Source organism: Leptodactylus fuscus, chromosome 9 (genome assembly GCF_031893055.1).
Source record: "Leptodactylus fuscus isolate aLepFus1 chromosome 9, aLepFus1.hap2, whole genome shotgun sequence".
In the NCBI taxonomy this organism is placed as follows: Eukaryota; Metazoa; Chordata; class Amphibia; order Anura; family Leptodactylidae; genus Leptodactylus; species Leptodactylus fuscus.
In genome coordinates this window covers 76208541-76223854 of record NC_134273.1, presented here as the reverse complement: position 1 = coordinate 76223854, position 15314 = coordinate 76208541, and the positions used below count along the sequence as shown (strand labels likewise).

The following is a 15314-nucleotide window of genomic DNA, read 5'->3' as shown; positions in this document are numbered from 1 at the left end:
ACAGTCTTGTTAAATGAAGACAACTTACATCAACATAATTGGCGTTAATGTAGTCGCTGTGCTTTGAATCCTTGCCGGGGAAAGGCCTGAGTTTCACCCTACTGTGATCATCTGGAAAAAAGAAACCGTGACGCAAAAATAAACTCAACGGGGAACAAAACATATGAACATTTTCAAAAGAAATTCATCTTGAAGAATATCTTGATGTCGTTCATGTCCCCACCACTGATCGGTTCTAGGAATAAATGGACAGTAAACACACAGAATAGCAAAGTCGGACAAAATCTACCAGTCTTATGTACATGGGGGTCTCCTTGTTCTCCCTCGATTGAGGGTAAGAAAGATTGGTGTTGGGATTCCACACGACCAGATTATAATGTTCTCAAGTCAGAAGGATAGGGCAGCAGTTTTGCCCCTCTCTCTATAATGAAATGACCAAACCAGTCAAGACCAGAGTTGCAAATGGTGCACCAGGAACGATAGTTCTGGGGGTCCCCTTAGCCGACCTGGATCAAACAGGATAGTTCCACATTTTGGAAGGCTGGTTGGAATTTCTAAGAGTTGAATACAATAATTGGGGTATTAGCTCTGTGATCCGATACTCAGGCTGATGATGTCCGATGCTCGCAACGCCAAGCTATAGTCACCACTACATCCAGAGTCAGTAGGAATCTGGTTATGTGGTCAAGCTGTTGGCCAAACAAATGGCCCCTAAATGTTGCTAAAACAGCGGAGCAGAAGTGCTCACGTGAGTCCTATGCCCCTTCGTTCCTTATCAGCTCTCCTTGGAGAGGTATGTTTAGGTTTGGGGCATGGACTCGTATTCTTCTTACGAAGTCCATACACTTCTCACCCCACATTCCCAGAAGAGTCAAGCAGAGCTGGTTAGAAATGTAGGGTCACAGGGATCTACTGATCGCTTCTGCACCTTCAGTTTAGTGATAGCTGGAGGTTTCTGCACTCAGTTCTAACAGGTCTCTAACACTATTAGAGATGAGCGAGTAGTATTCGATGGCATACTACAGTATTCGAAATACTCGTACTCAATCGAGTACCACTCGCTATTCGCATGTAAAAGTTCGATGCAGAACCAGCATTGATTGGCCGAATGCTATACAGTCGGCCAATCAATGCTGGTTCTTCTCCTACCTTTAGAAGTCTTCTCCGTGCAGCTTCCCCGCGGCGTCTTCCGGCTCTGAATTCACTCTGCCAGGCATCGGGCCTGGGCAGAGCCGACTGCGCATGTCCGCTTGTAGTGCGAGCATGGGCAGTCGGCTCTGCCCAGGCCTGATGCCTGGCAGAGTGAATTCAGAGCCGGAAGATGCCGCGGGGACGCTGCACAGAGAAGACTTCTCAGAGGATCCAGCCCGACCCTCACTCGTGGACTTGGTAAGTATAATGATAGCTGAAAACATGATCCTGTAGAATGGAAATCAGGTGCCAATGTAGTCACAGGGTTATAGATTGGGCCCACTATAGGAAATTATTCTGAGGGACCATCGAACTAGGCTATGAATTAACCCATAACGAACCAACTCTTATGGTAAATGATTCCAAAATGGGGTTACCTTCTGTTACACCATTATGGTCCCAGAGATGACCCAACGTAGGATCTTATGGTACTACGTTGGGCCATACCAACTCTGGTTAGAAGCAAGGCTGGTTTTAATGAAACTACAGGGCTGAGTAGATGCAGCAGTTACGAAGACTATAAGGAAAAGCAAAGGTATGAAGGAAATAGAGGAAGACACGTCCACATGACTGAAGACCCAAGGAAAGCTTACGTACTGTCACCACTAAGCAGTACAGAAATGACGGTAACACAACACGAGCTCCAGTCAAACTCTGCGCCTTGTCTATGTCCCCCGAATGAACATTACACATCTCTAATTTACTTACAACCAGTGGATATTGGAACTGAAATGTGTAGCAGCAGCGAATTAACATTTAATATTGTGTATAGAACAGCGCCGGGAACAAACATCCACTCATTTGGCACAGCCGGTTGGAGCACATGCTGAGTGTTTTTTTGTTTTTTTTTGCCTTTTTCCTTTGTAACAATGAAGAATTTCTGGACAGCGTGCAATGGTTTAATATTTCTCTGCTGATACAAGGAAAATTCTCTGGGAAAGATTTTGCTGAACTTTTAATAGATAATGGAGGCCAATTAGTTCATGGAGCTTCTGACCTCACATCACTGCAGTAAAACGTTTATAGTGCAGAGTCCAAGGCCTCACGCACAAGACGGTGAAAACTGTCATGTTACTGATGCCGTTACAACCATGGAAAGGTTTTGGGAGTTTTTTTTTTGACTGTGCAAAAATTTGTATGTACCCAATGGCTTCCATTGTCATGTCAATGTCAATCGTGTTTTTAATAACATGATGCCTTAAGGGTACAGTGTAGCCAAAGCTCTCTCAATCCAGTGTCCAATGGTTACAGAATTTCACAGGTAAGAATAGTTCTACCACTGTGGAAAAGATCTGTCTACGACTGCAAATATTAGCCTTAACGTTTGGCCATACCTTTAGCGGACAGGTTACAAATCCAACACAATCCTCTCCTGCTGCTCTGAGCCTGCCAATGATCTGATCGCCTACAGAGTTTTTATTGTAGTTCTTTTAGGTGCTTGAATTTCATGGAATGGACTCTGTCCAGAATGGATAAGTCACTGCCTCCAACAAGGTCAGTACACTCTTACCCAGCTACCCTAAAACTTTCAATGATGTGATTGTCTATAGGGTATTCTATACCCATCCACTGCTTGGTACTGACCCTGTTTATGAAGCTCTGACTACACAAATCTATAAGTCACTGCCTCCTACAAGGTCAACACACTCCATTTCTATTGCTCTGAACCTTCTCCTTCATCTGATCAGCTATTAGGGTGTTTTGTATGGCATGCTAGTGATCCTGCTCGTGCAACTAATGTTTCATAAACCTATTCAAACGGGTGGACAAGTCACTGCCTCCTACAAGATCAACACACTCCATTCCTACTGCTCTGAACCTTCCACTTGATCTGATCAGTTATTAGGGTGTTTGTATCCCATGTTAGTGACCCTGCTCGTGCAACTCTGGCTTCATAAACCTATTCACATGGGTGGACAAGTCACTGCCTCCTACAAGGTCAACACAAACTTCTCCTCCTGTTCCAGGAGTGTTCACGATTTGATTTGCACATTGTTATTCTAGCTCCACCCACTTCAGTTTGCATGCAGATCGATGAATACAATAAGAGAACCAGAACGCAGTCTTTAAACACTTACATGCAACTATGTTGATATATCTGTTCTTGTGTTTGTTATCCGGATGGTTGGAATGTTCCGCTGTGATGTTCATGTCGGATGTACAGCGCTGAACTTCCTGCAGAAAAAACATGGAGCAATTAAAATACGGTCTCTTACTTGGAAAAGTCTCCACAAATAATATACAATTGCTGCTCAGTTCTGGAATACAACAGTGTACATTAGTGTGAATAATGGTTTAACCTGCCATAATATAACCCTACAATGCAGACACCTCTATGGGTAATCACCCGTGACTGTTCATTTTAGAAGACCATCTTTGTATGTCAAGAGTATATGGTTCTTCAGGGGTGTGGCTAAGGGAGGGCTTACAGGGCATGTGACCCTGGTTCAGAGTACCTAGGGGGTGGATTCTTATAAGCCACTATACTTTGGTTATGCTGAGCAACCAGGTGGGTTTTTAACTGCTTCTGCTCTCAATCTCATAGGGGGAGGGAAATTCTATAAAAAATTAATGCTTAACAGTTCATTTGATAATTGACGAAAGAAAAGAAATTTAAATCCCATCAATATTAGTGTGACCTTTTCCTTTGCCTTCCATCAGTTCTTCTCGGAACATGCAGACAGCAGTTTTTGGCAGAAATCGGCAGGGAGGTTGTTCCCGTCGCCACCTTGGAGAACGAAGCCCAGATCTTCTGTGGATGTAGGCTTGCTCCAATCCGTCTGTTTCCTCATGTCATCCCAAACAGACTGGATGATGTTGAGATCAGGGCTATATCTGTGGGGGCCGTATCATCAATTCCAGGATTCCTCCTCCAAAGGGCAAAGGTCACACCAAATATTGATGGGATTTACATTTTTATTTTATCTGATGCAGACTATTAACCCTTCTATTACTGAGAGCATTTTCCAGGTGCTCTTCGCCGAATTTCTTGGCCAAACCAAGCCCATAAATCTTCCAATTGAAACAGATGTCACCAAACAAGGATGTTTCCTTATGTAATTGGGTCTACCTGCCCAGCTATTTTTGGCACTTCCATAGAATGAATGTCCCCCATCACCCACATCAGCCTCGAGACTGTGGTCAGGGGTCCCCCATTCTCATTCAAGTGTAGTTCCCAGGGGCCTGTATCTTTTAACATTCATGACCTATCCTGCGGATCAGACTATACATAATATAATCTGAATAGTAAATGAGGCCACCACACCCCTGCAGCCATTTTTGCTGCCATCTGACCTGAATCCCACCAAGAATTGCACATTTATAGTTAACCCTTTATCCAGGACCTCTAACCCGGTGCGTTTCTAGCTTGCTATTCGCAAATGTAAAATCAAGAGGAGAAAGTCTTTGGAGGGAACCTTTAATGATGTCTTAAGTCTGGAGGTTATTGAGGTCCAATTTAATGCTTTCAACTTGTAAAGTGGAATATTGAAAGTGACTGATAAAGGAAATAATTATGAGCGCACAGCTGCTGCACGAGCCAGGGGGAGCGTGTCCGATATATTATTCAAACAGCAGATGTGGCGTTATCCATCGACACACAACAAAGGGATCACAGGCTGCATACAATGTGTGGACAACGTAAATACAATCACATAGGTAGGTAGTCAGTCGGAAACTAGGGAGTTGTAACTATCTAAAAAAAATTTATATAGGGGATGTAGCAATAATATCCTACAAGCAAACACAATAGGATAAAAAAAAATGGGAACAAGAATAATAGTATTGCAAAAATTGCAATTTTCTTCCGATTCCTGCTATACAAACAATGCCTTCACAGCAATTCCAGAAAGTGTGCAAAAGTGGCGGCCGTCATCTAAGGTGAATGAATACTGCATAGCGAGACAAGCGTTCACCGAACACAACTCTGCTACATCGTTATCTCCAAGGACCGCAGGCACATCTACCTCTAGGATGTACGTGCCAAAATGCGCTTTGTGCACATGAACGCTGCCCCATTTGGAGAAGCCACCCCCATATGATTGCATGGAAGGCTCCTTTTTAGGACATGAACATGGCACTTTTTCATGGCGTGACTGTAAGCCTCCTTTCTGAGACTGTGACGGTCGTGTGTAAATTGACCAGTCCAGTAGATGTAGGAGTGTCCAATGGGTCTGCCCAGTTTTCGGCAGGGAGGTTGTTCCCGCCGCCATCTTCTGTGGATGTAGACTGGCTTCAATCCGTCTCTTTCTTCATGTCATCCCAGACAGACTGGATAATGATGAGATCAGGGCTATAGCTGTGGGGGCCATATCATCACTTTCAGGACTCCTCCACCAAAGAGCAAAGGTCATCCCAAATATTAATGGGATTTACATTTCCCTCTTCTTCATTTCCGGCATTTTGTTAATTGACGCAAGTAAACTATTAACCCTTCTATTTCTGAAAGCGTTCTTATTTTTCACAGTCTATGTCCCTATATTCCATATATATAGGACCCTCACACTTGCAGCATGTATACACACTACTTGACACCTTGCATTGTGCGGCCCCCATTAGACTCGGCTCCGGTTCAGAGACTCTGCTGATTATTTTCAATAATTAAATGGTGTCAAAAGCAGCTGAGAGATCCAAGGCCGAGGAGCGGGCTCATAAATATGTGAGGGGATGGCGGTGCATGTGATCAGCCTGATCACATCCCACTCCCTGGACAATGAGCGCTCGCCCTGAATACCATCATTCCTGTTACTGCCAAATTAGCAGCATCCTCCAAACACAAGGAGAGCTCAATTAGCAGGGCGCCCAATGTGGGGGTGGGGGCGGCTCTGTGCACATTACTCAGAGACTAGCTGGATAGTGGGGGGTGGGATGCATTAAAGCAGCAGGAGGGAGATCGGTGACCCGTACATAATAAGGGCCCATTAATGGCCAAGGTGTAATATCTTCGTAACCCTAAAAGGGGTTATGTAAGCCTGATGATAAAAAAAAATTGTGCAGCCTATTGGGATGGGGGAGGGGGATATACATTAAGACTGGTGTTACACATTGTACATATACTGTGCACTGGAAAGAGATGTGACCGGATTCATTAAAGGGGTCTCCGGGACTAAAATATTGGTGACCTATCCTTGAACATCAGATTGGTGAGGAGGTCTGACAATTGGAATATCCAGCGTTCGGCTGTTTGAAGATTCCAGCAGTGTGTCATCTCCACTATTTACCAAGCACAGCGCCACATCTGTATAGTGGCCGTACCTGGTATTGCAGCTCAGCCCCATTCACTTGAGCTGCCTACAGGCCATGTGACCGATGAACATGACATCACATAGTGTGTGAAATGGAAATGGTGCTCACCAGAGTCCCATTGTCGCTTCAGTTTATCTGCGGGGGGTCTCCCGTCGGACCCTAACTGACCTGACAATGATGATCGCTATTAATCCGGTTCTGATAAACCAGGATTTCACTACGTCACCACTGATTACTTGTTTACTGGAGTCACAGCATACAGGAATTACATAGCTCCATACAGTGTGGAGTGTTCAGGAAAGGTACTGCAAGCTCAGTCCCATCCAAGGAATATGCAGTGTTTATATGAAGAAGTCATAAGCGTACGTCTGTCTATCCTGATCTGTTCTCAACTAACCTGATTTGTCCATGTGCACCCACATCTACAGTACAGAGGTTGGCCAAATTTTTTATATAAGGCCGGAAAGGTGAAAAAAAACAAACAAACCCCAAAACAAACTAATTATCCCGAACAACACCTTTAATTTGCAACCTTATCTGTCCACATCTATCTGGATTCTTATCTGTCCACATCTATCTGGATTCAGGTATATTGGGAAAGAACTCTACAAAGAATACCAAGGATAGATACAGATAGAGGGTCAATAGAGAGAGATTGATTGAACTTGTTCTATACTAAAGCAATTCCAGACAGATCTATATCCAGCCCCATCCACCTGTTTGCCTTCATTTGGATCGCCATTAATCTACATTTGGCCATAGCGGTCCACATCTATCTGAGCGGAGCGTATACTCAGTGTGAAGGCTAAGCAAAGCATTGTGGGAAATAGTACCGATCTTGATCCCACCTAAAAAGATCGTGTTCTGAATTCCGATCGCGATTGCAAAATTTTCTCGATCGCTGATTGGAATCCGATCTTTTCCGAACACGATCGCTCAACCCTATCTCTGACCAATAAATCCCCAATTATTTCTTACTATTACTCTCTTAGGCTAAGGCTCCACGTTGCGTAAACGCTGCTTTTTTTTTGTTGTTGTCATTTTTTGAGCCAAAGTCAAGAATGGCTACAAAAGGAATGGGAACTGTATACAGTAGGAAGTTCTTCTACTTCTCCCTTCTGCTCAATCTTCTCCTGGCTTTGGCTCAAACTGCAGCAAAATCTGCAACAAATAAGCTCCACTTCCGCAACGTTAAAATTAAAAAAAATTGAGCCTTAAAATATTGTCTTTCCTCCGTTTCTTGTTAGGTCTCTCCTGATTTTTGGCGGCTCGTTCCTGCTGTGACTGGACAGGCATTTGGCAATGGTCGGAGAATATCCATGAAAGGAGCATTTATCAGGCAGGACCATTCTTCAATTGTTAGGCCGTGACGCCAGGCCCCAGATTGCCCATGTGTGGGTCACATCTGCATTCAGCTCCAGCCGTTTACAGCCTGACAATATATCTCACTTAACTGCAGCCGAAATGACTGAGGACATAAAGAGAATTTATAGCCGCGCCTTTAATCCTGCGTGCCATAAGGTAAATTGCGCCATAAAAAGCCACATATATAATTACACAAACAGAATATTTGCATTTTCACTTTTTAACATATTTCGATGTTAAACTTTATTTGTATTGAACGCACAAAAGTTACCTCAAATTCTTCAGAGAAGCCGTGCTGGTTGTTGGAATAGAGTTCACTGATGTGTTTAACAAACTGCTTGACGGGAATGGCCTCCATGTCATCTGCGGGGGGAGGAAGAAGAGGAGGTCATGAGGCTGGGATCGGGACTAATAACCAATTGGGCAAAGATTACAACTTAAACTTGGTTTCTTTTTTGCCATAAACAGCGCCACAACTGTTCATAGGTTGGGTCTGGTATTGTAGCTCAGCTTTACTGAAGTGAATAGTGTGGAGATGCAATACCACACACAACCTCATGGGGGGTTTTGCCTTCCTCTGGATCAACACTGTAGGGATTGTAGGGTTATAGGTTGGACTTGATGGACTAATGTCTTTATCCAACCTCATCTACTATGTAACCTGAAGATAGGCGTGGCGCTATTTTGAGCCATGTACCCAATGCATACCCAATTTTTTCCTACAAAAATCAGCTAGGTGCGTTGCTCACCAACTCTCCATCGCCCCAGAACAGGGCACCATTCTTCTGTTCCCTCACGCTGTAAGGGTCAACATGTATGCAGTCTCCATTACAAATTATAGATCCCCCCCCGCACCGTGTAGCAATGAACGTGCATTGGTGCCTGTCCTTGCTTTAAAATTTTTGGGACCAATCAAGATGGAAAGTGAAAGGCGCAGCAGCAGAATACATGCAAGTCCATTACTCCATTTAATCCTAGGCCCCCTGTTCTTGCGAATGTTGGGGGTCCCAGTATTCTCCTGACGCATTTTGAGTGATGAGACATTTATCACCTATACTATAGAGATGTTGGCCAATCAGCTATGGTGAAGAGACCATCCCTAGTGACATCACAGGATTGAGCTGCAATACCAAGCACAGCCACTACACAGATATGGCGCTATTCTTGGTAAGTAATGATGAGGCTTCAGTGCTTATCCAGCATTGCTCCCCTTTCAATACATCTAATTGGTGGGGGGTGCTAGGAGTCGGACCACCCCATAGACCTATTGATAAGGAACGGCTCTACTACTCCACGCTTGGGGGTCTTTTATTTTTTACGCTATTTCATACAGTCCAATATATTAGGATAAGTTATAATGTCGGGAGAAGACTCGTCTAATGTCTTGTAATCTCACCAGGTAATGAATTGGACGCCCCTCGGTGCTCGTTAACTAAAAATCTTTTAATGGTGTTTTACGCAATTATTCCAATTTTCTGAGTCTAATGTCACACAATAAAACGCACATATGTTGTCAGACGTTGTCTAACGTGGCGTACGGAGACTCTTTTAGGTACTTTTAATATCAGAAACGAAACTAATATCCTTTTGTATGATTCAGCCCTTTTACTAGTCAATAATGCAGCTGCTGCTCTTTCCCAATGGACACCATGCATTTGAGGTGTATTCATTAAATGTTCATGTAATGATTCCCCCCCCCCCATAATAAGGTAGAGAATGGTTGGTTGTATTATCTGCACTTTACTATTTCAATTCCAGTAGATTTTTGTGCTTGAGCTTCACTGTAAGTCTATCATGGCGCCATACAACAACCTCCACATTGTACTGGGCTGTAATACACGACTGTTATGAATTTATGTTCACATACTATGTTACACTGCTTTTGCAGCAGGTTATCTCAGGTTCTGATAAAACCAGGTCTGTTATTTCTGTATGTAAACACACAGCTAGTCCATTGTTTAGAGGCATTTGCATATTATCTGATCTGCTCCAGGCAGTGCTGACACACTGGATGGGAAAACACCTTTAACCCAAATTGTCGGGGAAAAAGAAAATCTAATTTGTCTTAAAATTCTAAAACAACGAGAGCTATGAAGGTAACTACAAGTTAACAGAATTCTCCTCAAGCGGAGCTTAGAGGAATAATCAACGCCAACAACACACTCATTATATGGTGTTCCAGTGAGCTGCTGAGATGCCGGAACAATCACAGGCAAGGTGTGAGGAACAAGTTCAGCGACAGACCAGGTTGACAGCTGCCGAAATGCCGGAGTATGCGGATCATCAACGCCAACAACACTCTCGTTATATGGCACCCCAGTGAGCTGCTGAGATGCCGGAACAATCACAGGTACGGCGCGAGGAACAAGTTCAGCAGCAGGACAGCTTGAGAGCTGCCGAAACAGCGTAGCAAGCGAACTATCGACGGCAATAATTTGCTGAACCCAGAGGCCACTGCCTGATCTGACATCGGTGCACAATACTGGTTGGACATCATATGTAAACATGAACAAATGGTTTCAGAACAAACCACGTGTTCAAAAATTTCCCACAAATTTGGGATTCTTGTGAATCCAAGACTTTCGGGATTCTTCCCACGTGAATTGCTATTTCTCTTTCATTGACTAGGACTAAGTGATCTAAACCAATCAACGGTTGGGGTGTTTTGGGCTCCTGGTATTATACAATGTGCCAAAAAAAGTCCCCTGAATTACATATTTAGGGCAGTGATTCCATATGGGCAGGAGAAGTGTCGAATTGGCCCACCAGTGTACCAGAGGTTCCTACAGTGGGTCCCGCTTCTAACACAATAATGGTCCAGAAGAAGATGCCCTACTATGGTGTATTTCCTAGGGGATTGTTGGCGGGCCCAAGGAACCTCAGTCTAACACTGCGTGGGAAAGTATCCCTGTTAAATTTTTTCAAAATTTTGTGTTTCTTAAAAGAAACCCCCAAAATTTAAACGAAATCTAAAAGTAATGGACAATCCTTTATATTCTAAGAGGGGCACCGCTACAATATAAGGGTACATAGAACCATTAAATCCTTGACTTGATACTCAAGGTTGCCCAAAGGCCCCTAGGTCACATAGGGGCCACTATGACAAGTGGGAGCAATGTTATAGAATTTGCACTAGGGCCCGGTTATATGTCTTTATTTTATTGTTATACATCAAGGCTGAAGTTTCCTCTCGAAGGACCTTCCATAACTTCTAATAAAGTTTTTCTTGTTAACCGTCATACTTTCTGAAGTAGACAACTTGTGCAATCTGGCACCAGAACAGGGCGCCGAAAATACGTTGAGAATACTTTGTTGCGGTCTGGAAATAGAAGCAGAAGGTGAAGGTCGTGTAAAAAGTCCTTTTACTCAGTGATGGGAAACATATTGGAACCAGAGAAAATTGGATAGGGTTTTATTTTCTGCTTTTCTAATGGCTTCTAGAGTCCGGCTTTCAATCAGCGTTACAATCTGTTCCATTTAACTACGGAAGGAAATACTGGAGTGGGTGCAATAGTGAAGAGGAACGATAGAACATCACATCTGCTAGAACAAATCCTGCTGGCGATCCTTTCCAATGTCACTAAGAAACGTCATGTACGGAAACTATGCGGCATAACAGGTCGGGCGCGATACATTAATCCAACGTGATGTTACATCACTTGAGATTTAATCCAGAGTCTGTACAAGGCCTGAAATGTCACGAGCTGTCACAAGATGACTCAAAAGAACAACAGAAAGAGCAAAACGCATAAATCCTAATCAGTACCTAGTATATTAGAGCGAAAACCAAAGACGCTCATACAGGGTGACGCGGTGAAGTGCCCACACGAGGAATTCTGGCCAACAGTCCTTAGATTTAGAGAATTAGCCCACGATAACGAATGCAAAGAGTGGTGGTGTTTACGTTTATCGAAAAGGAACAATCCTGGGTGATTTAAGGGCTTCCCAGGTGTCACTGTCATCCTGAGCAGTTTGGCGATTTGTTCATCCAAATCCGTTCAGCCGTTCTAAAGATATAAGCCCTTTTAGTGTCCATACAAATTAGGGTATAGGCAAGTGGGTGGTAACATTGTGGTGTCTCTGGGGGAGGGTATGTCATACATTGTTGCTACCTCCTTGGCTACTATACAACAGTTCACATCTAGGGTTGAGCAATCGTGTTCGGAAAAGATCAGATTCCGATCGGCGATCGAGAAAATCTCACGATCGCGATCGGAATTCTGAATACGATCTTTTTAGGTGGGATCGAGATCGGTGATTATTTCCCAAAATGCTTTGCTACTGGCCAGGCATTGTGGGAAAAGCTAACAATATTAGCCTTCACATTGAGTATACGCTCCGCTCATTCTGAGGGGAGTGTATACTCAGTATGAAGGCTCCACTGCGGTTCCATAGGAATGAATGGAAGCAGCCGGCACACAGCCTTAACCCCTTGCGCACTGGTTGCATCCATTCATTCTAAAGGGAGACTAGTTAACATCTCTAGTAGCTACTTACCTGCAGAGATGGCTGGTGTGGTGCCTGGTGTTCTCGTTCTTCTTCGCCTCGCTGCCCCCACCTCCCAGGTTAGTGTTAAAGAGCTAGGAAGAAGGCGGGGCTTGTGGCTTAGGAGAGTGTGGGCGGGTACAGGGCAGGGAGACGTGACGTCTCCCCTCCCAGTACCCGCCCACACTCTCCTAACCTGGAAGGTGGGGGCAGCGAGGTGAAGAAGAACGAAAACACCGGGCACCGGACCAGCCATCTCTGCAGGTAAGTGGACACCAGGGGGGAATGAGTAGAGGATTAAAAAAACCTCTGGCTACTTAGTGATTAAAAAAAAAAAATCTCTACACAGCGTGGATTCTAACAATTAAAGCGTTCAATTGTAAGATTTCATGCTGTATAGCGAATAGGATTGTTTTTAAAATTAGTAAAAAAAAATCCCATTGACTTGCAGTGGGATTGAGATCGGGTTCGAATGAAAAATGATCAGAAATCGGATTTCAAAATCGATTCTGAAAAGTCAAGATCGGCTCAACCCTATTCACATCAACACTAAAGGGCTTATATCTTTGGAATAGCCAAACAGATATGGATAACAGAATATCAAAATGTTCAGGCTGACAGCACCAATCAGATTGTCCAGGACATCAATATTAATCCATACCAGACTGGTGCAGGTCTGACTTCTGGCATCCCCATTACACTGATCAGCTGATTGAAGAGCCCACAGAGCTTACCCTGGAGACTCAATCGGGCACATTCTTGCCTGGTACTTGGAACAGAGCTGCAACACCAAGCACAGTGACGACCCAATGTATGGCACTTGTTTTAGCACCACAGTCCCTTCAATCAGCTAATCAGTGGAGGTACCAGGAGTCGGATAAGTCATTTAAAATCCTTTAAGATGTCTTGTTAATGATGTGAAGGGTTGAAACTTCTGAATTTATGTTACTAGGCACTGCTTCCAAAAAGGCGTTATGTGTTATATTGTAACAGTCTCAGGTCATATAAATGGGACTGCCCACCTGACACTAGAGAGCCTAATGGGTTACATAAACTGATTACTCGGGAAGGGTGGGGGGCTAGAGAAAAAATTCCAACTGCACCAGAATCAGTGATGCAGCACTTATTAAAGGATGTAGAGTTGTAGGGCTCTTTAAGGTGGAGATGTTACTAATAGGAGACTGTTTGCTAGGGGCACCCTCACCTTACAACATATATAAATGTATATACATTTCAGGGAAAAGTAAAAAGAAATTGGTATTAACCCCACTATAAAAAGGAGGGCCTTTGTGAGACTGGTTACAGACGGAGCAGTGGGGGAGCTCCTGTCGTGTCTAGTTGCCTTACAGCCAGCCAGAGCTTTATGTTTAGGCGGGCGGGGGTGGTTCGTTGTATAGAATACAATATATTTCTCACAGTATTGATTACAATATGATAAATAGGATCAAAGAATAGGAGGATATTAAGGAAGGGATTACCGGGTATTTCTTTTGTTTGGTCTACGTTTCGGCTCCCTTTAGTCACCCCTCCTCCCCTTTCATCCTCACACTGCGTAATATTTTACGGCCTCACCTGCTGACAGGAAGCCGCCTGCGAAACCCGGACAATTAATAAATTCCTTTTCAATAAGTCATGGAATGGAAATCAGCTCTGTGATCCCTCGCAGCTTCACGGCAGCAATATTTATACATCATTAAATATTAATTGCCACTAATGAAGTAGCAGTATAGACTTTATTAGGCCGAATAACACAAAAGGTAGACCTCAGAATCCCGACATCAAGTCTCAGACAAAACGCCCATATGAGAAGACGGCACTTGCTATCGTAGGGGGTAACTTAAAAACATCAAACGTCCCGGCCGCGGCCCAATGAGAGGACTTGCCTCTCGTTTTCTTCCTTACCCCCTTTTAAACTTTTGATTTCCCATACAAGCAGGAACTCCTAAGGTATGATTATATAGACAAAGGCACAAAGCAAGATGGGAATCAATACGAGCTGCCGACATTGATTTGTCAATGAGAGCGGCGGTGAGAATTTTAATTACGGCTGGGAGTCAAAACATTGTCATGGATTCAATAGCAGCGTCTAATTAGCAGATTCCCTTAAATTTCGGGATATGAAGGCGGGGAGGACAACATATTATCACGCCGTTATTTCCAGTTTACTTAAGAAATTGCATTAAAAAAATAAACCACCCATTCCTTAAAGACCTCAAGGAGCCAAGGAAATATTGATAGAGTGTAATATAAAAGGTATCGGGGCATTTATTACATTTCTTCCGTCTATTGACTTCTAATTCTACCCCCTCCCCCTTTATTTAGCTTAAGCTTTATGTATCTGCCTCCATCTTGCAGCTTTTTACACAAGGCTCACTTTGCGTGGACGAAATTATGAAATGTTGAAATTTATTTAATGTTGAAATTTATGAAATGTTGAAATTATTTCCATGAAATTTTTTTATTTGATGACGGCCCACAGAATGCGAAGGTATAAATAAAGGGTTCAAAAATTGCAGAAATGATAAATGACCCCATTGGGTTTACTTATTACAAGAGTCAAAACCGGAACGAAACACATGAAAATCTTGCAAATGATCAAATACGATCTAATATCATATATATTATTATACTATAATATGGATTACCGTAATACAATACCAGTCTTCTAGTCAAGGACATGATTGGTCACCAATGTGTGATTGGTGATGGCCTGACCCCCAAAACCCTCAGCAGAATGAAGGGGGCACCACTGACGGGGTTCAGTTTCCAGGGAGAGTGACAAGCTCATACCGGTGGCGGTGACTGGTACTACGCCTTGACCTTATTTGCTCTATTGGTTGGGTAGACAGGAAATTATTTAAGAGGAATTTGATTTATCTTCATATTATACATTTCCAAAAAGAAAGAAGAAACTCCTTCCTACCCATCTGTCCATCACTCCATGCAATTGTACATTGCCCACCCACTCTATCTGTCCACCCACTTACCCATTTATCCATCAAACACCCACCATCTTTCTGTGTAGTGGT

The 15314-nt window shown here is 43.4% G+C and overlaps 1 protein-coding gene across 1 annotated transcript in view; it reads right to left on the bottom strand.

Moving 5' to 3' along the window:
- The window catches only part of PTPRG (protein tyrosine phosphatase receptor type G), a 361431-nt gene that overhangs the window by 29616 nt on the left and 316501 nt on the right, over positions 1 to 15314 (bottom strand). Inside the window, exons 15-17 of the mRNA XM_075287326.1 lie at positions 8072 to 8163; positions 3270 to 3366; positions 29 to 111 (exon numbers count right to left, since the gene is read on the bottom strand). Coding sequence (XP_075143427.1) covers positions 29 to 111; positions 3270 to 3366; positions 8072 to 8163 — 272 coding nt within the window. The remainder of the gene's footprint in view (positions 1 to 28; positions 112 to 3269; positions 3367 to 8071; positions 8164 to 15314) is intronic.